Source organism: Salvelinus alpinus, chromosome 20 (assembly GCF_045679555.1).
Source record: "Salvelinus alpinus chromosome 20, SLU_Salpinus.1, whole genome shotgun sequence".
Taxonomy (NCBI): Eukaryota; Metazoa; Chordata; class Actinopteri; order Salmoniformes; family Salmonidae; genus Salvelinus; species Salvelinus alpinus.
In genome coordinates this window covers 11,156,598-11,184,109 of record NC_092105.1, presented here as the reverse complement: position 1 = coordinate 11,184,109, position 27,512 = coordinate 11,156,598, and the positions used below count along the sequence as shown (strand labels likewise).

Here is a 27,512-nt window from a genome sequence, read left to right as displayed (position 1 = left end):
AGTACTACTGCTACTGCTACTGCTACTACTACTACTACTACTGTTGCTGCTACTACCACTGCTGCTGCAACTGCTACTACTGCTACTACTGCTGCTACTACAACTGCTACTAATACTGCTAATACTGTTGCTGCTGCTACTGCTACTACTACTGCTAATACTGTTGCTGCTACTACTACCGCTAATACTGTTGCTGCTGCTGCTCCTACTGCTACTGCTGCTGCTGCTTCTACTACTACTGCTACTACTACTACCTATGTTCTGTTAAAAATAGTTCCCGAAATTCTAGATTCCCTTGCTTTCTTCCTTTGGGATACCTCTCGGCCCCCTGTAGGTTAGTTGTGGCCTCTGCCCTCTGTAGGTTAGTTGTGGCCTCTGCCCCCTGTAGGTTAGTTGTGGTCTCTGCCCCCTGTAGATTAGTTGTGACCTCTCCCTCTGCCCCCTGTAGGTTAGTTGTGGTCTCTTCCTCGGCTCCCTGTAGGTTAGTTGTGGCCTCTATCCCCTGTAGGTTAGTTGTGGTCTCTCCCTCTGCCCCTGTAGGTTAGTTGTGTTCTCTCCCTCTGCCCCTGTAGGTTAGTTGTGGTCTCTCCCTCTGCCCCCTGTATGTTAGTTGTGGTCTCTCCCTCTGCCCTCTGTAGGTTAGTTGTGGTCTCTCCCTCTGCCCCTGTAGATTAGTTGTGGCCTCTCCTTCTGCCCCTGTAGGTTAGTAGTGGTCTCTCCCTCTGCCCCCTGTAGGTTAGTTGTGGTCTCTCCCTCTGCCTCCTGTAGGTTAGTTGTGGCCTCTCCCTCTGCCTCCTGTAGGTTAGTTGTGGTCTCTCCCTCTGCCCCTGTAGGTTAGTTGTGGTCTCTCCCTCTGCCCCTGTAGATTAGTTGTGGCCTCTCCTTCTGCCCCTGTAGGTTATTAGTGGTCTCTCCCTCTGCCCCTGTAGGTTAGTAGTGGTCTCTCCCTCTGCCCCTGTAGGTTAGTAGTGGTCTCTCCCTCTGCCCCCTGTAGGTTAGTTGTGGTCTCTCCCTCTGCCTCCTGTAGGTTAGTTGTGGCCTCTCCCTCTGCCCCCTGTAGATTAGTTGTGTTCTCTCCCTCTGCCCCTGTAGGTTAGTTGTGGTCTCTCCCTCTGCCCCTGTAGGTTAGTTGTGGTCTCTCCCTCTGCCCCCTGTAGGTTAGTTGTGGTCTCTCCCTCTGCCCTCTGTAGGTTAGTTGTGGTCTCTCCTTCTGCCCCTGTAGGTTAGTAGTGGTCTCTCCCTCTGCCCCTGTAGGTTAGTAGTGGTCTCTCCCTCTGCCCCTGTAGGTTAGTAGTGGTCTCTCCCTCTGCCCCTGTAGGTTAGTTGTGGTCTCTCCCTCTGCCTCCTGTAGATTAGTTGTGGTCTCTCCTTCTGCCCCTGTAGGTTAGTTGTGTTCTCTCCCTCTGCCCCTGTAGGTTAGTTGTGGTCTCTCCCTCTGCCCCTGTAGGTTAGTTGTGGTCTCTCCCTCTGCCCCCTGTAGGTTAGTTGTGGTCTCTCCCTCTGCCCTCTGTAGGTTAGTTGTGGTCTCTCCTTCTGCCCCTGTAGGTTAGTAGTGGTCTCTCCCTCTGCCCCTGTAGGTTAGTAGTGGTCTCTCCCTCTGCCCCTGTAGGTTAGTAGTGGTCTCTCCCTCTGCCCCTGTAGGTTAGTTGTGGTCTCTCCCTCTGCCCCTGTAGATTAGTTGTGGTCTCTCCTTCTGCCCCTGTAGGTTAGTTGTGGTCTCTCCCTCTGCCCCTGTAGATTAGTTGTGGTCTCTCCCTCTGCCCCTGTAGATTAGTTGTGGTCTCTCCCTCTGCCCCTGTAGGTTAGTTGTGGTCTCTCCCTCTGCCCCTGTAGATTAGTTGTGGTCTCTCCCTCTGCCCCTGTAGATTAGTTGTGGTCTCTCCCTCTGCCCCTGTAGATTAGTTGTGGTCTCTCCCTCTGCCCCCTGTAGATTAGTTGTGGTCTCTCCCTCTGCCCCTGTAGATTAGTTGTGGTCTCTCCCTCTGCCCCTGTAGATTAGTTGTGGTCTCTCCCTCTGCCCCCTGTAGATTAGTTGTGGTCTCTCCCTCTGCCCCCTGTAGATTGGTTGTGGTCTCTCCCTCTGCCCCTGTAGATTGGTTGTGGTCTCTCCCTCTGCCCCTGTAGATTAGTTGTGGTCTCTCCCTCTGCCCCTGTAGATTAGTTGTGGTCTCTCCCTCTTCCCACTGTAGATTAGTTGTGGTCTCTCCCTCTTCCCACTGTAGATTAGTTGTGGTCTCTCCCTCTGCCCCTGTAGATTAGTTGTGGTCTCTCCCTCTGCCCCTGTAGATTAGTTGTGGTCTCTCCCTCTGCCCCTGTAGATTAGTTGTGGTCTCTCCCTCTGCCCCTGTAGATTAGTTGTGGTCTCTCCCTCTGCCCCTGTAGGTTAGTTGTGGTCTCTGCCCCTGTAGATTAGTTGTGGTCTCTCCCTCTGGTTCTCTGTAGGTTAGTTGTGGTCTCTCCCTCTGCCCCTGTAGATTAGTTGTGGTCTCTCCCTCTGGTTCTCTGTAGATTAGTTGTGGTCTCTCCCTCGGGTTCTCTGTAAATCCCCAAAATTCCCCCGTGTCCTGAATATTTCTCTCCTTCCTCTGCTCTGATTTATTCCCACCTGATGAAGGCCATTTGTTCTGGGGATTAGGATAAGTGCCGTCGGTCTCTGATTAATTAGAGTGGTATTTAGAGCAGTGAGTGTGTGTGTGTAGAAGATGAGAAAAAAAATCCCATTGTGAAATAATACTTTTTTGCCAATTCATTGATGGAAATATCAGTCGTTGGAAATACATTTGACTAGTCATGCTTATCGGTCTACAGGTTAATATGCATCATTCTAGTGTAATTAAATAGGCGTGTGTGTACAGTATATTTGTTATGTATCTTGTTTAACAAGCTAAATTCCCAATCTGGCCCTCAAACCATCATGGTCACCTAATAATCCCCAGTTTATAATTGGCTCATTCATCCCCCTCCTCTCCCCTGTAACTATTCCCCAGGTCGTTGCTGCAAATGAGAACGTGTTCTCAGTCAACTTACCTGGTAAAATAACGGTAAAAAATAAATAAAATAAAAAAATAAAAAATAAAAAATAACAAAAAAACACACGCCTACAGCATACAGATAGAGAGCCTTTGAGTGGAAAATATGTCAGACAGCACCTTAACCTCGTGGTCATTTCAAGACAACTGGAAACTCAGAAGAATACGAGGTCATGACATCAGTGATCTTCAGGTTGGAAAGTCAGAGCTCTAGAAAGAGGCCAGAGTTCCCGAGTTGGATGACCATTCAGAACTATTTTTCAGTCGTAGCTCGTTCTTTTTTCCCCCTAGTTGTCTTGAAAGTGTAACAGTTTAACTTTAGTCCGTCCCCTCGCCCCGACCCGGGCGCGAACCAGGGACCCTCTGCACACATCAACAACAGCCACCCACGAAGCATCGTTACCCATCGCTCCACAAAAGCCGCGGCCCTTGCAGAGCAAAGGGAACCACTACTTCAAGGTCTCAGAGCAAGTGACGTCACCGATTGAAAGGCTATTAGCGCGCACCACCGCTAACTAGATAGCCATTTCACATAGGTTACAAAAGCACTGAAGTCGGAAGTCAGAGATGTCCAAGTTCTCAGATGTTTTAAAGCATCAAACGGTAACCTGATGGCAGGCTTCATCAACTCGTCACACACCACTTTGCAATGAGCTGGAGGCAGTATGTATTTTGAAAACATATACTTAATTGTTAGAAACCTGAATGTTTTCTGAGGCATGTCTTACCTTGTTTCAAAGTAGCCTATTAGATCTCCTCTCTTGCTACATTTCTAACAGATATACATTTCTAACAGATATCTCTGTCATAGGAAACTACTTCCATCAGCAGTTCCCTTTAGAAAACTGTGTTTTCCCGCTAATTTCATTATGGAATGAACATTTGCACGTCGCCTACTGCCCTGTGCGCATATAATGTGAAGAAATAATACTTTATCAACATTTTAACCTAAACGTTCTGATCTGTTGCGTCAGACTCAAATCTTTATGTAGCCTATTCCTACTGGTTGTATGAATTTGGGATTCATACAACAATTTGGGATTCATAGCCTAAACTTTTCTACTAAAGTAAAATGACATAGGCTAGCTATTTTTCTGTTGGTTACTCTTCTTGTTGGCTGAGAAAAAGTAAATGTGGACAGTTATTCTAACACGTTCAAAGTACACATCAGAATTCGGTAAGCGAAAAACTGCTTCTATTACTGTTGAACAGCCATCATAAGCTGTCTACCAAGCCATGTAGTTGCTGGGTGATATATCGAATGAATTTGAATGTATTTTTAGTGCTATTTTCAAAATGCCTGTATCGCAGAATCAAGTTTCTTTATATTTTTCGTTTTTATGAGTGTTTACTGTGTGCGCTTGTTCTCATTATGTCTCGTCTCCTTCGCTCCTCTGTGCTGTGCACCTTCCCATTTACACCAGAGATCTGTATATAATGACGAGATGCTCAAGTCTCTGCCCTAACAATGGGAGTTGTTGTCCCAAAGGTGGGAAGGCAGGCGACAAGGTTAAGTTCAAAATAAGCGCGTAAACGAATTGGGTGTATTTTGGACAGATTTTACGAGTGAAACCTCTCGCTTCGCCTCTTTCTCCCAAGCCCCTCCCCCTACCACTTACAACAACAAAGATGAGAGATCCCTTTTCCTCTCTGACAAACGGTTTCAACTCGCTATTTGCATTTGAGGTTTGGTCCAACAGAATCGTTCATATGTAATCCGAAAGACATTGAGACATTATTTGACTGTAATAGAGGAGAAATTAACCTTTCGAACCATACCCTGTTTATGTTTCAACTTCTCAAATTTCGAGCAGAACAGACACTACTTAAATGGATGTACCAATGAACATTAATTCTGGAAACTGAATGCTCAGTAATGCCTGCTACATTATTAGTGAATGTGCATTACGCATGGTTCTGGTTACATTTGGAACAAAAAAGGGAGTTTTTATAGACAGACTTGAAAGCCAGATCAGTGATTATTGCAACACCACAAAAAGCAGGTATAACTATATTGATAAAAATAATGTAATTATTAGTAAGTCTTATGGTTGTGGAAGGCATATATTCAGCCTAGGTATATTTTCAAAAGCTCTATATTCATTAGATTATTGACTGTTTTAAATGCAGTGTATTTGACCTTTAATTGTACGACAAATCTTTTTTAGAGAACATTTTAAATCAAGATGTACAGCATATCCTGAATCACCCATACGTTTGAAAAACTGTGCATTTAAATACTGTATGCCTAAAATAATTTATTCTAATATTTCTACTACTGCAAATTGTATTTTAATAACCGTGTTTATACACACTGCATATTTATTTAAATACTGGATTCTTAACATGGCTCACTCTAATATACAGTACCAGTCAAAAGTTTGGATACACCGAATCATTCAAAGGTTTTTCATTATTTCTTTATCAAGGTTTTTTTTTTTTTCACTATTTTCTATACTGTAGAATAATAGTGAAGACATCAAAACTATGAAATAACACATATGGAATCATGTAGTAACCAAAAAAGTGTTAAACAAATCAAAATATATTTTATATTTGAGATTCTTCAAAGTAGCCACCCTTTGCCTTGATGACAGCTTTGCACACTCTTGGCATTCTCTCAACCAGCTTCATGAAGAAGTCACCTGGAATGGATTTCAATTAACAAGTGTGCCTTGTTAAAAGTTAATTTGTGGAATTTCTTTCCTTCTTAATGCATTTGAGCCAATCAGTTATATTGAGACAAGGTAGGGGTGGTATACAGAAGATGGCCCTATTTGGTAAAATACCAATTCCATATTAGGGCAAGAACATCTCAAATAAGCAAAGAGAAATGACAGTCCATCATTACTTTAAGACATGAAGGTCAGTCAATGCGTAAAAGTTTCTTCAAGTCGTAAAAACAATCAAGCGTTATGATGAAACTGGCTCTCATGCGAACCGCCTGTCACGACTTCCGCCGAAGTCGGCTCCTCTCCTTGTTCGGGCGGCGTTCGGCGGTCGACATCACCGGCTTTCTAGCCATCGCCGCTCCATTTTTCATGTATCCATTTGTTTTGTCTTGTTCCCTGCACACCTGGTTTTCATTCCCCAACCAATGTATTTATTCCTCTGTTCCCCATCATGTCTTTGTGTAAGATTGTTTGTGTTACGTGTGTATTGTTGACGCGCAAGATTGGCTTGTTTTTTCCGTGTTATTTTTCACGAAGATGTTTATTGTTAAACATAATTCTTGTGACTGTTTTGCGCACTTTGCACTTTTGCCTAAATAAAGTGTGCGCCTGTTCACAAATCTCTGCTCTCCTGCACCTGACTTTGCTACCAGTACGCACACATCTGACAGCCACAGGAAAGGAACACCCATAGTTACCTCTTTTCATAGTTACCTCTGCTGCAGCAGATTGGAGTTGACTGCACCTCAGATTGCAGCCCAAATAAATGCTTCACAGAGTTCAAGTAACCGACAAATCTCAACGTCAACTGTTCAGAGGAGACTGTGTGAATCAGGCCTTCGTGGTCGAAATGCTACAAAGAAACCACTACTGGGCCTGCCGAGTGGCGCAGCGGTCTAAGGCAATGCATCACAGTGCTAGCTGCGTTACTACAGATCCTGGTTCGATACCGAGCTGTGTTGCAGCCGGCCGTGACCGGGAGACCCATGAGGCCACACACAATTGGCCCAGCATCGTCCGGCTTAGGGGAGGGTTTGGCCAGCCAGAAAGTTCTTGTCCCATCGTGCTCTAGTGACTCCTGTGACGGGATGGGCGCATGCACACTGACACGGTCGCCAGGTGTACGATGTTCCCTTTGACACATTGGTGCGACTGGCTTCCGGTTTAAGCATGCATTGTGTCAAGAAGCAGTGCGGCTTGGCGGGATTGTGTTTCGGAGGACTCACAGTTCCTGACCTTCACCACTCCCGAGTCCGTACGGGAGTTGTATGGATGGGAAAAGACTGTAACTACCAATTGGACATGACAAAATTGGGGAGAAAAAGGGGGGTAAAAATAAAGAAAAGAAGTGTTGCATCAAATTACCTGGCCTCCACAATCACCTGACCTGAACCCAATTGAGATGGTTTGGGATGAGTTGGACCGCAGAGTAAAGGAAAAGCAGCTAACAAGTGCTCAGCATATGTGGGAACTCCTGCAAGACTGTTGGAAAAGCATTCCTCGTGAAGCTGGTTGAAAGAATGCCAAGAGTGTGCAAAGCTGTCATCAAGGCAAACTGTGGCTACATTGAAGAATCTCAAATATAAAATATATTTAGATTTTTTCAAACACTTTTTTTGGTTACTACATTATTCCATATGTGTTATTTCATAGTTTTGATGTCTTCACTATTATTCTGCAATGTAGAAAATAGTAAAAATAAAGAAAAACCCTGGAAGTAGTAGGTGTGTCCAAACTTTTGACTGGTAATGTGTTTATTTGTTACTGCTCGACTAAAACTATCTTGGTCGAACAACAGCCTAACGACCAAACAATCAACCAGTCGACTAATTGTGGTCAGCCCTACACAATACTGTATATACAAAAGTATGTGGACACCCCTTCAAATTAGTGGGTTCGGCTATTTCAGCCACACCCGTTGCTGACAGGTGTATAAAATCAAGCACACCGACATGCAATCTCCATAGACAAACATTGGCAGTAGAATGGCCTTACTGAAGAGCTCAGTGACTTTCACCGTGACACCGTTATAGGATGCAACCTGTCCAACAAGTCAGTTCGTCAAATATCTGCCATGCTAGAGCTGCCGCTGTCAACTCTAAGTGCTGTTATTGTGAAGTGGAAATGTCTAGGAGCAACAACTACTCAGCCACAAAGTTGTGGGTCATACAAGCTCACAGAACGGTACCGTCGAGTGCTGAAGCGCCTACTATAGCTTGGTTACATCACTCACTACCGAGTTCCAAACTTCTTCTGGAAGCAACGTCAGCACAAGAACTGTTCGTCAGGAGCTTTATGAAATGGGTTTCCATGGCCGAGCAGCCGCACACAAGCCTAAAATCACCATGCGCAATGCCAAGCGTCGGCTGGACTGGTGTAAAGATCGCCAACATTGGACTCTGGTGCAGTGGAAACGCGTTCTCTGCAGTGATGAATTGCGCTTCACCATCTGGCAGTCCGACGGACGAATCTGGGTTTGGCCGATGGCAGAAGAACACTACCTGCCCCAATGCATAGTGCCAACTGTAAAGTTTGGTGGAGGCAGAATAATGATCTGTGGCTGTTTTTCATGGTTCGGGCTAGGCCCTTTGGTTCCAGTGAAGGGAAATCTTAACGCTACAGCATACAATGACATTCTAGACAATTCTGTGCTTCCAACTTGGTGGCAACAGTATGGGGAAGGCCCTTTCCTGTTGCAGCATGACAATGCCCCTGTGCACAAATCGAGGTCCATACAGAAACGGTTTATCGAGATCGGTGTGGAAGAACTTGACTGGTCTGCTCCGAGCCCTGACCTCAACCCCATCGAACACTTTAGTGATGAATTGGAACGCTGACTGCGAAACAGATGTACAGATTCCCAACATCAGTCCCTGACCTCACTAATAATCTTGTGTCTGAATGGAAGCAAGTCTCCGCAGCAATGTTCCAAAATCCAGGAGAAAGCCTTCCCAGAATAGTGGAGGCTGTTATGGCAGCAAAGGGGGCGACCAACTCCATATTAATGTCCATGATTTTGGAATGAGATATTCAACGAGCCGGTGTCCACACACTTTTGGTAATGTAGTGTATATAAACTGGACAGTACCGGACCCAAAATTGAACCTTGTGTATAGTCACATGTGATATCTATTTTCTCTGAGTTATGTTCACCAAGGGTGACAAACTCTCAACTGGTTAAATAGGTTCTAAACACAATTTTTAACTGGCATAGCCCCACTTGTTTTGAGCCCCAAATGTTTTGCAAAAAAACTGACAAAAATCAGGGGTTTCCTGTTTTGCATGTTATTTTGGCATTAATTAATAAGTGTCACAGATCAGTTTGCAAACAATGTACAAAACAATTATAATAATACATTGAGTTAATAAAGCCTCCATACAAACATGGTCTCTTTTTGGTTTTCTTGAGTAAGGCAGCTCCAAAATGCAGGCGTTTCAGCCTAGCTCAGTGCTTTCTGTGATGGTGGGGCAGCCAGCGGAAAATACGGAGCGTAGGGGTTGCTAATGTTCTCTAGTTGTGCCGTGATTGGCTCAGTGTTCTGTCACTCATGGGGACACTACATCTCTGCCAAATTGAAGGGTAGTGCTCAGAAATTCAAGCCCCTTGGGTGCTGCCATAGAGTTACATTAAAGTGCCCATCCAAGAAGGCTCAAGGTTATTGGCCACAGATAAAATGACGTCAAATCACGTTATATCTACAGTAGCTTTGATTGGACTGATGTTAACATCATACTTTCAAAATCTTAGCTAGCAGTCATCATCATGAATCAAGTCAACAATCTACCCGCAAATACTTTTTAATCCTTGTCATATGAAGAGAAATAATGAAAATAAATTATTGATAAAACGTATCAGTGCTCATCGGCCACTGGACATAAACATTACACAGCAAGTTGGAAATCGTAAATTCAACAATGAGAGGATTGGAAGGAATCAGTGGCTAACTCCAAGCATTGCAAAGCATCACTAGCCTGCTATTCAGTGGAGTGGGTGTGTGGTCCAAGTCTGGGTTTGAGGGTCTCTTTTCCAAGCTTAAAATTATAATCATTCAACATTGGCCATGCTGTCAATCATGATTTCTGCCGCACTCAAAACAACTGTTAACTTGGACGTAGGAAATCTGACTTCAGCGAGGACAAGACAACTGGGAACTTGGGCAAAAAGGATCTCCAACTGGCAAAACAAGTTCCCAGTTGTCTTGAAAGCACCATAAATCCAGAGAATGTCAGACTTTGATGACAAAGTATTATGCCAAAATTTGGACACGAAGGACCGCCGCGTCAACTTCCTGTTCAGGTGAGCACAGGACAACAATTTCAGTCGAAAAATGTATTGTATGCTGCTGTATAAATTATGTAATATGCCAGGGAGATATGTTACTGTAGCTAAGAAAGTAATACTAAGTGTATGTTGTGTAGTAAGCTGTTAGTAGCCCATGTGTCCCACCCTAATAATTTGGTCTATTTTCCCCTCTTAATTTCGCCTACTGTTCTGACTTGGTCGTGCACATGTAGCCTACATTTTAAAATGTTTTTGAGAAAGTAAATGATCAAATTTTGTAAGAGTTTTCATTGTCTGCTTATATGCCCCCTTTATTTATCCTACAGTTCTGACTTGATGTACAGGGAGGACACTGCAAGAACTGCCCATGTTCTGAATTCTGTCGCTGTACATTTCAAAAGTGCTGAACAAATAGTTATTTTGACCATGTCCGTCCTAGCTCGCTCATTAATGTCTTAATCGACATTACGGATTGCCTCTTATCCGCTCGTCGTCTCCTTATGCCATAGTTTGTACATCTCAATTGTCAGTAGTAACCACAGCTTAAGCAATCAGCCATATCAGCTCTGTTTTTTTAAAGGCAGTAAATGAGGCTGAATGAACTGTTTCGCTGGCAGACAAGGCTCCACTGATCGCCAGGTGTAGTAGTGGTAAGGTGTTGGGACTGCTTTTGGGACTCTGCTGTTAGGACAGCTTTATGTACACCGTAACAGTTTGTGGGCACCGTTTGTCACCGTTATAGTGCAACTTATGTATTGTTTAGTGTTGTGTTGTGCATGTCTTTGCTGGCATGCACCCCACTTTTTTTCTTTTTTTTTGCCCCATCAAGATGTACATGCTAAAATCGCCACTGAAAACCGATAAATATTCATTCACAAAAAAATGCATGGTTGGCCACCTTGTATTGTGTGAATGAAGGAGTTAGACTATTAGGAACAGACCCCTGCCCAGTCAAATTAAAAACGTGCCGTTTTCTGTGCCCACTTTTCTGCGCTATCAATGAAAAGACGGTGTGTTAATTATGGGAATGGGTGATGTGTCCTACCTTTTTCAACAGTTTCTTGTCCTCTTTCTTTTTGTCATGTTGGTCAGGAGGAATTTGCAGGAGGTCGTTTTCACTACAGATGAAACTCACTGTGCATCCCATCCAGGCAACTTCAGATCAGAGTCGCGTGGACCCATTCAAAAACGTGATATTTAAGAGCTACGTTTTTCACTCCGCATAGTGAATTCTCGCAGGCCCTTTACTCAAGCAGGTAAAACTGCGCTCCTGTGTTCCTGCCCCCCAAATGATGAAAGTATTCAAATCGTACGCGATATCGCTAGCACTTTTATAAAACGGTTATGCATTCTATAAACAGGTCACTCTAAATTTCTCACTCCATGTCTTGCACCACATTTTGTTCCCGTTTTCCACTAAAACCCCATGCATAATCCCACTACGGACTGCTTTCCCGCTGTTCAGGAAAAGGCAGGCTTGAAAGTGAAGAAAAAAGAAAAAACACGACTATGGGCACTGGGCACGAGTAGTACTAGCTACATCTCGCTCTCTCTCTCTCTCTTGCGTGCTCTCTCTCTCTCTTATTGTGCATCAATGTAACGTCATAACTTTATTTGAATAGATAGACTGTTTGATTGATAGATTACTATGCAAATTAAAAACATGTTAAAATTGGAAATTTAAAACATGTAAACAATACATTGAAGGCAAAATACAGACATCCTCCAGGCTATCCTTGGGATACTCACGACCATTAGTCAGCCTAAACCAACGGCCACATTACGTTCTGCACCTTTGACAGTAAGTAGTTGGTTGTGAGCTGATGGCTCTTTCCTGATTTGACAACAGAATCTTGGTCTGCGGTTGGTGCACCATGCAGACAGCCAGCAAAGAAAAAGTGTATGAATCCAAGATCAGCTAAGTTTTTCTTTGGTTACTTCAGCACACTAGCATGTCTTTCCTCTGATGTATTGTATAATTTAGTGTGTCAACTATGAAATATGTAATGGGTGATGGTGTGAAGAAAATGATGTCAGCATGACATTACCTAAATCCAGAACAAATTAGTGAAAGCGTACAGCATTATTTAAAAAATATACTGTATATATTATTTTTTTCTCCTTTATTTAACCAGGTAGGCTAGTTCAGAACAAGTTCTCATTTGCAACTGCGACCTGGCCAAGATAAAGCATAGCAATGTGAACAGACAACAACACAGAGTTACATATGGAGTAAACAATAAACAAGTCAATAACATAGTAGAAAAATAAAATAAAAGAGAATCTATATACAATGTGTGCAAAAGGCATGAGGAGGTAGGCAATAAATAGGCCATAGGAGCGAATAATTACAATTTAGCAGATTAACACTGGAGTGATAAATCATCAGATGATCATGTGCAAGTAGAGATACTGGTGTGCAAAAGAGCAGAAAAGTAAATAAATAAAAACAGTATGGGGATGAGGTAGGTAAATTGGGTGGGCTATATACCGATGGACTATGTACAGCTGCAGTGATCGTTTAGCTGCTCAGATAGCAGATGTTTAAAGTTGTTGAGGGAGATAAAAGTCTCCAACTTCAGAGATTTTTGCAATTCGTTCCAGTCGCAGGCAGCAGAGAACTGGAAGGAAAGGCGGCCAAATGAGGTTTTGGCTTTAGGGGTGATCAGTGAGATACACCTGCTGGAGCGCGTGCTACGGGTGGGTGTTGCCATCGTGACCAGTGAACTAAGATAAGTCCTCCGCTTTACCTAGCATAGCCTTGTAGATGACCTGGAGCCAGTGGGTCTGACGACGAACATGTAGCGAGGGCCAGCCGACTAGAGCATACAGGTCGCAGTGGTGGGTGGTATACGGTGCTTTAGTTATATAGAGCCCTAATTGCATGGAACTTCCTTCCATCTCATATTGCTCAAATAAACGAGCAAACTGTTTAAAAAAACAGATAAAGCAACACCTCGCGGCACAACGCCTCTCCCCTATTTGACCTAGATAGTTTGTGTGTATGCATTGATATGTAGGCTACGTGTGCCTTTAAAAAAATGTATGTAGTTCTGTCCTTGAGCTGTTCTTGTCTATTGATGTTCTGTATTATGTCATTCTGTATTGTGTTTTGTGTGGACCACAGGAAGAGTAGCTGCTGCTTTTGCAAAAGCTAATGGGGATCCTAATAAAATACCAAAGTCATGACCCCGTAGGCAAATGGCAGGGATCCCATAGTGCCTTTGGCTGAGGTCACACAATGGACGAAGAGGCACGTGTGTAATGGGCCATGGACACGGTCCCTGTGGAGCTGGAGAACTGCACAGCCACATGGGGGCTATAGAAGAATGTGTTGGTTTCGGACTTGGGCCTGTGTGGCTTTATGAGTCCTCCTTCTCTCGACATCATCTCGCTCTCTCTGCACAGGACCTGGGTCGTGTTCAGTAGGTGGATTTAGTTTTTGAAACATTATGAAACAGGGAGGTACTACCAGAACTTGACTAATAAGAACACAGATGTTCGCTTTTCTGTTGCAAAGCATTTTGCTACCGTGTGTCCTACTGAACACTGCAGAACACACCGAATTCCGCACGTTTATGCGACCCAATCCTCCCAGAGACCAGCAGAGCAGATCCCTCCACCTGATTCTGATCAACTTCCCATGGATATCCAACACAATATTCTGCACATTCCCACATGGCATCAACCTGAAGCTCTCACAGATGAGTTTGGGGATGGGAGAGTTATGGAGATGTTTAAAGAGAAAATACACCAGTACCTGCATGAGGATTACAGGTATCTTAATATTAAAGATGTGAATGTTTGGCTAATATACTCCACTGTTCAAAAATCCTTTCATTTTACTGAATGCATTTGTCCTCTGCTAAATATGCCTTTAGAGAAGGGGTTGTCTAGGAGGATCTTAGTCCACAACACTGCTACTTACATTGAGGGAGGCACCATTTTTAACTACCAAAATCTATGGCAGTTGGTTCATTTAAACTGTGGCTGAGAGGGGTTTTGCAAAGCTTAGAGTAGTTTGAGGGTAACTAGCACCAGTGGTGTGTATTCATAAATGCCAAGGGAAGCCAGGCTTCCCCAAATATTTGACCAATAAAAAATAAATAATAACAATAATACATTTTTTGGTCTATCTCTCTGTGTTTTCATAATTTTCAGTCAATTTGCAAATGTCTGAATCTCACTGGAGAAATCAACCAAGCGATGGAAACATCTTCCCTCTGTCTCAGTATGTAAAGCCCATTTATCTGATGCTGTCTGGACCAAATGAGTATGACATGTTGTGGCCGTAGCATTTGATTGATTGATGCCAGGAAGCATTTGACTTTCGTTGATAAAAAAACATTAAATAATTAGCCAATTAGCGTTGAGCTGAACTCAACTGTAGGTTGTCCTGGTGGAGCAAAATGCCTCCCAAGGGAGACCAGCTTGGATTTGGCCTCACACCAATCAAATCACATCCTAAGCAAAACATCATTTTCATTTCTGGTCTACTTGTGTTGATGTCCCGCAGTAGCTAGCTTGCTAAATCAGCCCTTTCCTAAGCCATGGATGGAGATGGGGATTTGGACTTGTGGTTTTGACTTAATTCTCTGTACAGGCCAATGATTATGAGGGCGATTCTGATCTAACCATACATTAATATGTTATTGCACTACCCAGAGACGATTGAAGTTCAATATGTAGCCTAGATGTAGCCTATTCCTTTTAGGTTCACGTTAACTAGCTAGTTAAGTTAGCTGGTTCATTGTTGCCCATGCGAGGAAGTCAGGCTAGCAATAATTTTAGCTAGATAGCTTATGACAACAAAATGTATGACAGAGCCATAGACCATTTTGTCAACATGAAAGAGAACATTGGCGTTCAACTAGTCTACAAGTAGTGTGAGTCCCAAAAATGTTTTTACTTGTGCCATTTTTGGTATCTTTAAGTTTGTTTTCAGTGTATTAAACTAAGTATGTATAGCCTTGTTGATTTGATGATGTTTAAATGTTTAAGTTGAAATGGCATTGCTCCTGTTGTATTTGTTCTGACTTGCGGTAACTCTGTGGTTCTAAATCAGTAGTTGTTTAGTAAACTGTCAAAAACATTTACTTGCTTGACCATGTTGCAGGTCATATAACTGTTTGCTACATGCAATATTTGCTTTGTGGACTTCACCGGACAGATGTTGCTCTCCGGTTTTGTGATGAAACAAATGTATGGTAGTTGAATTTATTCCGCCACTGTGTGACTGTCTTTTTGTTGTCACAGCCTTACTGTATATGACGGATGGGTTATAGAGCAAACAACGCAACTATCACAACATATGTTGTAATATGGATGTTTTACTGGCTTGGCTTGGCTTGGCTTCCTCAGTGATTTTACCCACGCACCACTACTGACTGGCACTCCTGGGGTCTGTCACATTGGCAGCTGCCTACTATACTGTTCCTGGAAACTGAGGTTTTTATCAAGCTGGCTGCCTATCAGGCCTTGCTGAGCCTGCAGTCAACACACACTTCAGTACAACGGGTGTCACTGACCCTGAGATTCTCATTCGGGCAAAAGACAGTCCTCTCCTCAACTCCTCCAACTTCTCTCCTCCATGACCCGGAAACCGATGTGGTCGAGTACAGTGTCATTTCATTAGTAGGCAAATGAAAGAGGCTGCTCATCTCCTCGATGACCTACTTCGACAGAGGATGCACAAGAGTATCCTAAGGACACGGAGCCCGGAAGTGTTTAAAATCCGCCACACCCCCTTTGAATGAGCTGTTGTTTTCTGGAAGGAGAAAAGTGTGCAGCAGGCACATGGTTAAAAACCTTACGCTACTTATCCTTTGAACAATAAAATGTCTTGCACAACTAGCTACATTTTTTAAATCCCATTCCACATTTATGTTGGAATCCATCCCTGTAAACGTCATTTGCCTGAGGATGTATGAGTGGACAAGGAGAGTCTCATTTCATACAAGCACATTTTTTTCTACGTTTCCTCTCTTCCTTTCCTCTCCTCGATTACCTTTGACATTTTTCAAACAGAGGAGAGGACGGAGGATGGAGTATGGCGGAGTTAGCCAAACGAATGGAGAATCTCCCCCTGTCTGTGAAAGAGTTTATTAGTTCTTACTTTGCTTGCTGTTTTACCAGGTATATAAGCTGTTATATACCACAACTCCTCTTATCTCGACGATGTGGGTTCTCAAATCGACAGGCAGTCAAGTGAAAGGTGGATGGGCGTGTGTCTTGTTTACCTGCAAATCTGGCTGTAAACTAAGAGTACCAGAGACCCCTTGTTTGTCACATTAGACAGGACCCATCATTTCAACGTATTGTTTTATCCGTGTCACATATCTAGAGCACAGATCCCTGAATGAAGAAAGTACATGTCATGCAAAAACTTTTCAAGCACAAGAAGACTATGAGATTCAGCTCCAACTTAGGTGTCTGTTAGTGGGGAGAGAATAGTTGTCCCCCTAGATGTTTTGGGTCTTGGTAAGGGTTTTAGTGCTTGCTAAAAGCTAACTACTTTCTGCTCTGCTTGTGTAGCTAATGCTTCCTTGCTTGGCCAGTGGAAAGAGTAAGTTCAAAAAGACTAACCGACTGAGTTTGTACCTCCGACCGTGCCCTAAGGCATGTGGGTTTCACAATGAAATTAAAGATACTCACAATCGTTATCCTGTTTGCCTGGGGTGGAAACATGCCCAGGAGGCTTTGGCTCGGACCAGTTCATGTGACCATTGTCTCCGGCTGGGTTCAACTTCCATTGTCTCCGGCTGGGTTCAACTTCCATTGTCTCCGGCTGGGTTCAACTTCCATTGTCTCTGGCTGGGTTCAACTTCCATTGTCTCCAGCTGGGTTCAACTTCCATTGTCTCCGGCTGGGTTCAACTTCCATTGGGTGTCAGGGCTGACTTTGTGAGAAAGATTAGGGCTACTGGGGAAGGGTGTTCCGGGGGAAGCGACCTCGGGGAAGGGTCTTCCGGGGGAAGCGACCTCGGGGAAGGGTCTTCCAGGGGAAGCGACCTCGGGGAAGGGTCTTCCAGGGGGAAGCGACCTCGGGGAAGGGTCTTCCAGGGGAAGCGACCTCGGGAATAGGGTTGTCTGAGGCCAGGAGAGAGCAGCAGCGGTGGTCTGAGTTGATAGGGGTGTCATCCTGGCCGAGTGAGGCTAATTACGGTTTCTCTGGCATTGTTTAGAGTCCAGAGTCCAGAACCATTGGTGGCTAATGCGCCTTTGATGGAGCAGTGTCATAGGGCGGCAGATCACCTCGGGGCCGTCTTCTCCCCCGTAGCCGATTTTCTCCAGGTTTCGGGGAAGGTATTTACCTCCTGTCCCTGCAGCAGTGACGCATTGCTTACCCCCTGTTTGAAAGATTTCTCATCTGAGCTAAAGGTGATCTGGGATTCCTCTCATTCAGGCAGGCTGGCAAGCTACTCCGGAGGCTAACAAGGGGGCTAATCCTAGCACAGTGCTTCATAATAAACCGTGCCGGTTCTTGGCGGAGCAGCAGAACCAAATGTACCAGGCCGAGGTGGTCACAAGGCTGTAGATGAATGATATTAATTTCCCACAGGAGCTGAATAAGGCAGTGGAGGTGGGTTTCAGAGCACTATAGCTGATTTTTGTGCTGTGTCTGTCCCGGTGTACTATCCTGGTTGTGGGTAAAAGTATGGGGGCGATGATAGTGTCTCAAAGGGGCCCTCCTGCCTAAGCATGTACTGTGGCAACAGTGCTCCCAAGTGGCTCGTTCAATGGGGGAAAGTTACTGTTCGCCAAAGTCCCAGAACCCGGTGTGGGTCGTGTAGGGTCTTGGATCAGAACGGCCCTACCACGAAATCACATTGCTTCTACCCAAGGTTCCTCTGTGTTCAGGGTTTCGAGAGTGAGATAGCATGTGTTGGAAGTACTGTTCTTGGAACCGTGGGGTGTATGGACTTCAGCTACAGTGGCAGTGTGTCAGTGCACATAGCCGAGTTGCAGCAGGTTCTGGTTTCTATATGGACCTCTGACATGTCATGCCTCTTAAGGCTCTGAAAGTCAGGCTTCTCAGGTAAGTATTAGGGAAGAAAGTGGCTGCTGTAACCCCTTTTTGGAGTTGGTGGAACCTGTGTGTGCTTGAGCTGCCATTTGCTTCCTCTGAGCTGGCTTGGGGCATTATTGTATCTCCCTATAGTATTTTATACCAAGTGACCGACTGAAAGAAAATGTATGGTGTCACGATCGTCTTGCTGAGAGAAAGTGGACCAAGGCGCAGCGTGTGCAAAATACATTCTCTTTTATTGTAGAGAAAGGGAAAAAACACGCAACAAACACTATAACAAACTGAAACAAAACAACAAACGAATCGTGAAGCTAATAACGTAAGTGCACACACAGGCTACAAACGTACAACATAGACAATTACCCACATTAACCTAGTGCCTATGGCTGCCTTAAATATGGCTCCCAATCAGAGACAACTAATGACATCTGTCTCTGATTGAGAACCATTCAGGCAACCATAGACACAGCTAGACACCTATATTAAACACAAACCCATCTACTCTATTTAACCCCCTAAACCATACAACCACCCTAGACACTACAAAAACACATACATTCCCCATGTCACACCCTGACCTAACTAAAATAATAAAGAAAACAAAGAATACTAAGGCCAGGGTGTGACATATGGTTATGAATATAACTGTTAGGATCGACGCTGATAGAGATGAGAAGCAGGTACAGGGAGTGAACATTTAATTATCAACAGACATGGAATGGAACGGAACAGGACAGTGTCTGAACAAGAACACATAACAACATTAATGCAGACACAGGGAACAAACGGGGGAGCAGACAGTTATAGATGGGGCAATCAACAAAGGGAAGGTGTCCAGGTTAGTTCAATGAGCGATGCTGCTCATAATGATGGTGACAGGTGTGCGTGAGGAAGGGCCCTCGAGCGCCAGAGAGGGAGAACGGGAGCAGGCATGACAATAACTACTGTTCCCTGAAGGAGGGAACGAGGTATAACATATTTTGGCCCCGTGCCATCAGAGGATTTGAGCTCGCTGAAGAGCAGCACTGAATTGAGGAAATTAATTAGAGCCCTGTTATTATAGCCATGAAGGCGGGGATTCTAAGGGCGGGCTCGGCATTCATTGGCCTGTAGGGAGTGATTTCAGTTTTCTTCAGGTGAATATGATTTGTCGTTGACTCCCAGTAGTATGTTAAACCTAGTTCCCTCCTTCAGGGAACAGTAGTTATATCCACCCCTTACATGTTTGATAACTGACACGGTACTACTGGCTCCATTATAGGACAGTCCATTACAGGAATTGTTTCAAACCCTCTGTCATTAACCCCCATAACATACTTATAAATGAGCATCAGTTCCATATGTTTGTGTGAACAATCAAGTTAACTGAGGAGCACTCTGCAGTCATCTTCCCTGGACCAAAGTGCTGGTCATCTGGTTGCTATTGATGCTCAATGGGACCTTCTGGAGCTCCGTTATCCTCTGGTTGTTTATACAGATGCTGACATGGAGAGTGGTAATAAAAGCTGCATACTCCTTTCATTTTGATTCATGAAGGGTTTTCATGAAGGGTTTTTATGAAGGGTTTTTATGAAGGGTTTTTATGAAGGGTTTGAGGGGGAAGATAAAGACAGGACTAGACACATTTACAAGGTTTTCATTGATTTGTGTGCATGGTGGTAAAACTACAGTGTCACGTCAGCGTACTGTATACTGTGTACAGTAGGCTACGATGACTCTTTCCTCTACCACCTGTTTCCAAAATATTTTGGCCGCTGTGGGGCTTGACAGCTCTTATGTGCCTGGGACCTGTTGTCCTGTTAAAGTCAGCCAGAGTCAGGCCCTTGAAACAACATGCTTTAAGTACTGTGGTGCCCAAAACTCTAAACCGCTTACTTTCTCCATACTGTAACTGTCAAGGCTACAGTAATCGCTTTATGTATTTTTAAGGACCAGGGTATACTGAAGCTTCCCTGTGGCAGCTATGAAACAGATATGAAACAGCTATGAAACAGCAATGGTTATTTCAGTAAAAAAAAAAATAGTTGATCTTCTTCAGAGACACATTGTAATAGATTGGTCAAATAACACTATTCTGCCTAGCTACTATTATTATACTTACCTGATTGGTTAATCCAGTGACCTTTTACCTTGGTGAACATTGATAGAACGTGCTGCGTCGGGACCATGCCCCAATGTTGTACTACCATGCTCTTTGATTGGTGAAGTTACCAAAACGGAGCTCCAATCACATGGCAAATGATTTATACTGTAGGTGATAAAGAGTGAAATATCACACCTTAGGAGACGAAGTTTAGAAACTAATTTACTTCTGTGTTGTCTTTTCATTTTCTTCCAACTTATTCCAGAACTTTTGATATCTGCTTCAAGCTCGCGCTTCCAGGTGTTTCGTGGGCGCCCTCATCCATTTCCCTGTTTGGAAACGATAACAACTCTCTTGTCATAGACTCCCCTTTTATAGATATCACAGTGATACTTCAGGTAAGAATACTTATGCACATTCATTTGATGTTATAAAAACTACACAATGTCATGTGACTCTAAGAGAAAACATTAGATAGAAGACCTAGAAGAAAGCATGCCTACATTTCACTCTTTGGGAATCAGATTTAAAACATGACAAAGCATACTATAATCACAGATATTAATGAATGGAAACTTCCCATTTCTCTACGATTGAGTCCCTCTTTGTGAAAATACAACCCACTGTTAGAAGAATGAACCCTAACGTGAAAACCACAGAATGTTGAGTTTCATCCCCAAAGAGCTAAGCAAGGTGTTCTGTTTCATATTAGATCTTTGATCGTATCTCTTTGTCTTGGAGGGGGAAAAAAACTGAAATAAAACATGTTTGATGTGTGACAAATCAAGCTTCATATTTTCTAATGGTTCCTTCCACGTCCCCCATTAAAATATCAGGAGCATGACTGACTGTGGACTGTACAGGGACAAGCCTACTTTCTCCAGTAAAGTAAAGACCTCTATGAAATGAATTTCTAAAACTAATGGCGCGTTCATGTGCCTGGAAACTCAGCAAGTCGGAAATGTCAGAGTTTCCTAGTTCCAACTAGCATGTAAATGTGGCAAAGACCAGTACAACTGAAGGTATGTCATTTTACTTTGAATGATGGGTATAGAAATATAGTTCTGAGGTCAAAGTCGTCTGACTGATGATGATGATTATGATGGGTGCATTTGGGGTCATCTGGGGTCAGCTGAGGCAAGGTGGTTGGTCAGGCATACTCCAAGTCGATATAGAGTACCACAGTATGAGTCATAATACCCATAAAACCTAGCTGTCAAAGAGGGAAATGGTTCCAATCGTTTTTCCACCATAAATATTTCCCATAGGGGATTTTTAGACACTTAAAATAAGGGCTGTGAATCGTGTAGCCTTACCCTGGCATGGCGTTTTGATAAATCTCTCTAGGACAAGGTGACTTTTATTAATATATTCGCCTGTATTTATCCCTGAAAAATGTAATGTTAATTAGCTGCTAATGTTGTATCATAAAAAACTACAAATACCATGATGATCTGTTAATTAGCTGCTAATGTTGTATCATAAAAAACTACAAATACCATGATGATCTGGACGAGACTGCCGAATCGAGGCAAAGGTAAGAATCTCTGGATTAACTATCAAGCATTAGATTAACCTCAGAGCTATATTTGTTATTCTTATCGCTTACTTTAAAATATATATTTTCTTAAAACTGCATTGTTGGTTAAGGGCTTGTAAGTAAGCATTTCACTGTAAGGTTGTCTTCGGCACATCTGACAAATAACATTTGATTTGATTTGAAGCACACAGCCATACAGTCTCCATACACAAACATTGGCAGTAGAATGGCCTTACTGAAGAGCTCAGTGACTTTCAACATGGCACTGTCATAGGATGCCACCTTTCCAACAAGTCAGTTTGTCAAATTTCAAATTTCTGCCCTGCTATGCCCCAGTCAACTGTAAGCAGAGTATGTGTATTTAAATTAACACAATACCTGTTAGTAAATGTGTCAGCTAGAGATTACGTGAAGGAGCTTGCAGGGATTTGTAGTTTTGCATGATGTCTACTTTGATGCTAATTAGCATCTGAGGGTAAATAGAGCCGACTGTATTGATAAAAGTCACCTTGTCCAAGAGAGATTTACATGGTTATCAAAACGTCACACCAGAGTAAATCTACACAAAACACAGCCCTTATTTTAAGTGTTTCTAAAATCCCGTATGGGAAAAATGAATGGTGGAAAAACGATAGGAACCATTTCCTGTTTGACAGCTAGGTTTTATGGGTATTATCACACCTTTACTGTGGGGCTCTATTCATGTCATAAGAAGGAATTTCCCAGAACATGCCCACAAATTGACCCCGAATGTAAAAGAAAAAACTTTGTAGTACATTTGTTATACAGAAAAAACAAAACAATGCCCGAAAAGCTGCTTTGTGGAAAATATTTAACCACAGGTAGGACATTTAACTTGTTTAGTATAATCTGTTTGTAACTCCACTCACTATTTGTAGCTGTATTATCAGTGTGTTTGTGTTGTTGGTCTTGGCTAGCTTCATGTTCCGGTCGGTAGCTAGCTTGCACTCCCTCACTCATGTGGCTGCTAGCACCATCATGAAAAGGAACCTGAGGGAAAGCCCTACAAAATTCAGTTTTTCTATATAGTTAGAACGATCGGGAGCAGGCAATGTTGAAAAGTAATCTTTAGATATGTTGTACTTATCTCAAATGTAGTTTTGTAATTGACTAAAACAAGCAGACAAGAAAATTGTGCTTGAAAAGGGTCACGTTTTTGCTATGAACCAATGCGGGCAGTAACCTAGGTGGTAGTCTAGGTAACCACAGTTTGTTTTCTCCACAGGTGGGCGGGGCCACTGCATTCTATCCAGTACCGAATGGGACTATAGTAGGGTGTTGCTGCATGTTGTGGCATGATGTTGAACTGTAACTTTGCATGTGTAGGTTATCTCATGGACTCCACACACACTCTCTCTGAAATGGGATATTGATGTTAAGCGGAGCGACACAGGGGAACCCAAGAGCAGACTCCGATGAGGAAACAGGGATGAATGAACCAAAATATTTATTGTTACACAGAGAGATTATGGCGTGCAGATCCGGGGAAGCTCGGATGAGTTGCAGAAAAACCAAATGGGGAGACTGAGGTTGGAGTTGGCTTAGTAGAACAGGGTAAGCAGGTCCTGAAGGGAATCCAAGGTAGTGGTGGTGAGTAAAATCCAGAGCAAGGTAGTTGGGTGGTGAGATGTGGAACAGGAGACAGGAGCCAGAGACAGAGTGGTAACTGCAATGAGAGGATAAACGGTGTCAGGCAGGGAAACAGGTACAGCAGGGAAACAGGCACAGCAGGGTAACAGGATCTTGCGTAATCATAAATGGCTAGAATCATGAACTGACTGAGCAGAGATTACAATCTGGCAGAGTGGAAGTGCAGGACTGAATATTTGTAGAGGTCTTGATTATGGAACGAGTTGCAGCTGGTAGGGATCTGCTCTGACTCCAGCACCCCTGTCTCCAATCACACAGAGAGGGAGAGGGAGAGAGAGACTGTACAGGGGGAGTAACTGCAGGTCAAGAAGACACCGGATGAACACCAGAGGGCGTAGCAGGAGCAGATGTGACAATTGATGGTCCTTGGCCTGCTTTAGGCCGCCACTCTGATATTTATGAAGCCGTCTCTCTGTCAAATCAACAAGCATGTACTACAGACAGAGTTGACTTCAGAGGGGCGCTCTAATCACATGTTGTGGAGGGTCGTTAAGGTATTTTACTTGTTTCTAGCTGCTCTTCTTTTGCTCGTTGATTCAGATGTTATTAAAATGTTCTAGATGTTGTCTCTTTGTACCTTTCTTCAAGGTCTAACGTATCCATCCCCCTATAAAAAGAGGTTGAAAAAACGTGTTAGAATACATACAGTACAGATAATCAACTACATAGCAAACAAGATAAGAAAGTGCAAATAGCTGGCAAATGTTATACCAGACCCTGGTCACTGAGCACCTGTCTGACATACCAGACCCTGGTCACTGAGCACCTGTCTGACATACCAGACCCTGGTCACTTAGAACCTGTCTGACATACCAGACCCTGGTCACTTAGAACCTGTCTGGCATACCAGACCCTGGTCACTGAGCACCTGTCTGACATACCAGACCCTGGTCACTTAGAACATGTCTGACATACCAGACCCTGGTCACTTAGAACCTGTCTGACATACCAGACCCTGGTCACTTAGAACCTGTCTGACATACCAGACCCTGTCGTGGAGCAATAAATGGGGATTCATATTGGGGTTGGAGGGCATCGCTCATCATGTCACCAGAATAAGACCTTAGATTTTTATTGGAAAGTGGCATCAAGCTCATCACCTTGCACTTTCACCACCTTGTGAAGTTCATAATTTATTTCATCTGCAGCCTAATAAACTGCATTCCTGAGTTTTGTGAGAAGACCCTAAACTATAGTTTTGCGTGACTACAAATGTACTTTGATATGATGGTTGTTATAACAATATTTGCACATAAATGCATTTCCATCACCATTTTCCGCATAATTAATTTTACCAACCAAAAGGATCCCACCATGTCAAAGAACAAATTATGTCGGCATTGATAAAATTACACAGAAATATTCTGTTTCCACCACAGCTGTAGTGCTTTAAAAAATATATATATCCTACCGTTCAAAAGTTTGGGGTCACTTAGAAATGTCCTTGTTTTTGAAAGAAAAGCAAATTTTTTGTCCATTAAAATAACATCAAATTGATCAGAAATACAGTGTAGACATTGTTAATGTTGTAAATTACTATTGTAGCTGGAAACGGCTGATTTTATTATGGAATATCTACATAGGCGTACAGAGGCCCATTATCAGCAACCATCACTCCTGTGTTCCAATAGCACGTTGTGTTAGCTAATCCAAGTTTATCATTTTAAAAGGCTAATTGATCATTAGAAAACCCTTTTGCAATTACGTTAGCACAGCTGAAAATTGTTGTCCTGATTAAAGAAGCAATACAACTGGCCTTCTTTAGACTAGTTGAGTATCTGTAGCATCAGCATTTGTGGGTCCGATTACATTCTCAAAATGGCCAGAAACAAAGACCTTTCTTCTGAAACTCGTCAGTCTATTCTTGTTCTGAGAAATGAAGGCTATTCCATGCAAGAAATTGCCAAGAAACTGAAGATCTCGTACAACGCTGTGTACTACTCCCTTCACAGAACAGCGCAAAGTGACTCTAACCAGAATAGAAAGAGGAGTGGCAGGCCCGGTTCACAACTGAGCAAGAGGACAAGTACATTAGTGTCTAGTTTGAGAAACAGACGCCTTACAAGTCCTCAACTGGCAGCTTCATTAAATAGTACCCGCAAAGCACCAGTCTCAACGTCAACCGTGAAGAGGCGACTCTGGGATGCTGGCCTTCTAGGCAGAGTTCCTCTGTCCAGTGTCTGTGTTCTTTTGTCCATCTTAATCTTTTCTTTTTTTGGCCAGTCTGAGATATGTCTTTTTCTTTGCAACTCTGCCTAGAAGGCCGGCATCCCGGAGTCGCCTCTTCACTGTTCACTGCCTCTTCACTACTCCTGGCAGAGCAAAATGTACTCACTGGTAACATTAACCGAAAAAGGTTGGGAACCACTGGTCTACATCACTAGGGGAACATGACTGTCATCTGACGTCTGTGACTCGGAAACACTGGTGCAGGTTAATATAGCACGACATCTTGTGGCAGCAAATTATGAAGCCAATGACTGATGTGGTGTACTCCTCAATGCCATCGGAGGAATCCCAGAATTAAAGTCCCCTGTCTACTAGGAGCGCCACCTCTGGGTGAGCGTTTTCTTGTTTGCTTATGGCGGAATACAGCTCATTCAATGCTGTCTTAGTGCCAGCCTCAGTCTGTGGTGGTATGTAAATAGCTACAAAAAATATAGATGAAAACTCTCTAGGTAGATAGTGTGGTCTACAGTTTATCATGAGATACTCTACCTCAGGCGACCAATAGCTTGAGACTTCCTTAGATATAGTGCACCAGCTGTTATTTACAAAAATACGTAGTCCACCGCCCCTTGTCGCTGTTCTATCCTGCCGGTACAGCGTATAACCAGCCAGATGAATGTTTATAGTGCCTCGTTCAGCCACGACTCCATGAAGCATAAGATATTACAGTTTTGAATGTCCCGTTGGTAGTTTAATCTTCCGCTTAGGTCATCTATTTTATTCTCCAAAGTTTGCATGTTTGCTAGCAGAATGGAAGGAAGTTGTCACGGCCGTTTAAAGGAGTGGACCAAGGCACAGCGTTGTGAGCGTACATACTTTTTTAATATAAGAATTCGCAAACAAAACAATAAACATCAAACGAAACGTGACGCCAACGTAGTGCTCACAGGCAACTAAACATGGACAACAACTAAACATGGACAACATGGACAACATTGGGGTCACTTATAAAGAACTAATTACTTGAGTATATTTAGTATAGTTTTAAATGTTTCACTAATTTTATATTTATAAAATTCACTGAGTAGCCTCCACTGTGTAACGTCTACTTCCAGCTCACACTCTCAAGTTGTAGAAACATCTCAAGGATGATCAATGGAAACAGGATGCACCTGAGCTCAATTTAGAGTCTCATATTAAAGAGTCTGAAAAATAAGGTGTTTCTGTTTTTAATTTTTAATACATTTGCAAAATTATCTAAAGACCTGTTTTCACTTTGTCATTATGGGGTATTGTGTGTAGATTGATGAGGAAAAACATTTATTCAATCAATTTTAGAAAAGCCTGTAACGTTGTGGCGAAATCCTGCACGGATCCTTCACCGTGCGCTGCCACTTTAAGAGCGCATCGGCAGTAAGGAAATAAAGACAGCTCTTTCAGGTCTCTGGGTGAGGAGCTCTTGGTTGGCGCGACAGTTTGAGTGTGTGTGTGTGTGTGTGTGTGTGTGTGTGTGTGTGTGTGTGTGTGTGTGTGTGTGTGTGTGTGTGTGTGTGTGTGTGTGTGTGTGTGTGTGTGTGTGTGTGTGTGTGTGTGTGTGTGTGTGTGTGTGTGTGTGTGTGTGTGTGTGTGTGTGTGTGTGCGATGCTGCAGACGTCCTTGTTTATTTTCAGCGTGTGTAGTTTTTTAAGTATTTAACTCAATCATCGGTGTGGCCGCTCTAGGTCGTGGTAATTATCGTTTGGGACCGCACCGGTTATGGATCGCATGGATTAGTAGCAACATTATTGCGAAGCTTTGACATACAAACCAACAAATCATCAGACGGTCAGACAGTACACCGGCAAGCCTGAAGACCACAGCTAAGATCGTTCTTGTTCTCTTTCTCTTCCCTCTCGTTCCAGCGCTTTACCCTGCAACAGACTCTCTATTTTTCAAATGCACTTCCCATTGATGTTCATTAGAGCTGGACTATTATTGCCCTGCCAGAAGTATTTGGGTTGACATTTTAGTTAAAAGGGAGGTTGCTTGCAAGTTGTGG

General features: G+C 43.3%; 1 protein-coding gene across 3 annotated transcripts in view; it reads right to left on the bottom strand.

Moving 5' to 3' along the window:
* Positions 1–11,478, bottom strand: part of LOC139546300 (tensin-1-like) — a 310,397-nt gene extending 298,919 nt beyond the window's left edge. For 2 of the 3 annotated variants that reach the window (XM_071354505.1, XM_071354508.1), the window contains exon 1: positions 11,029–11,478. In XM_071354505.1, the coding sequence (XP_071210606.1) occupies positions 11,029–11,130 (102 nt within the window). In that variant the 5' untranslated portion in view covers positions 11,131–11,478. The remainder of the gene's footprint in view (positions 1–11,028) is intronic. The other variant, XM_071354507.1, reaches the window with a different exon arrangement.
* Positions 11,479–27,512: the final 16,034 nt, after the last annotated feature.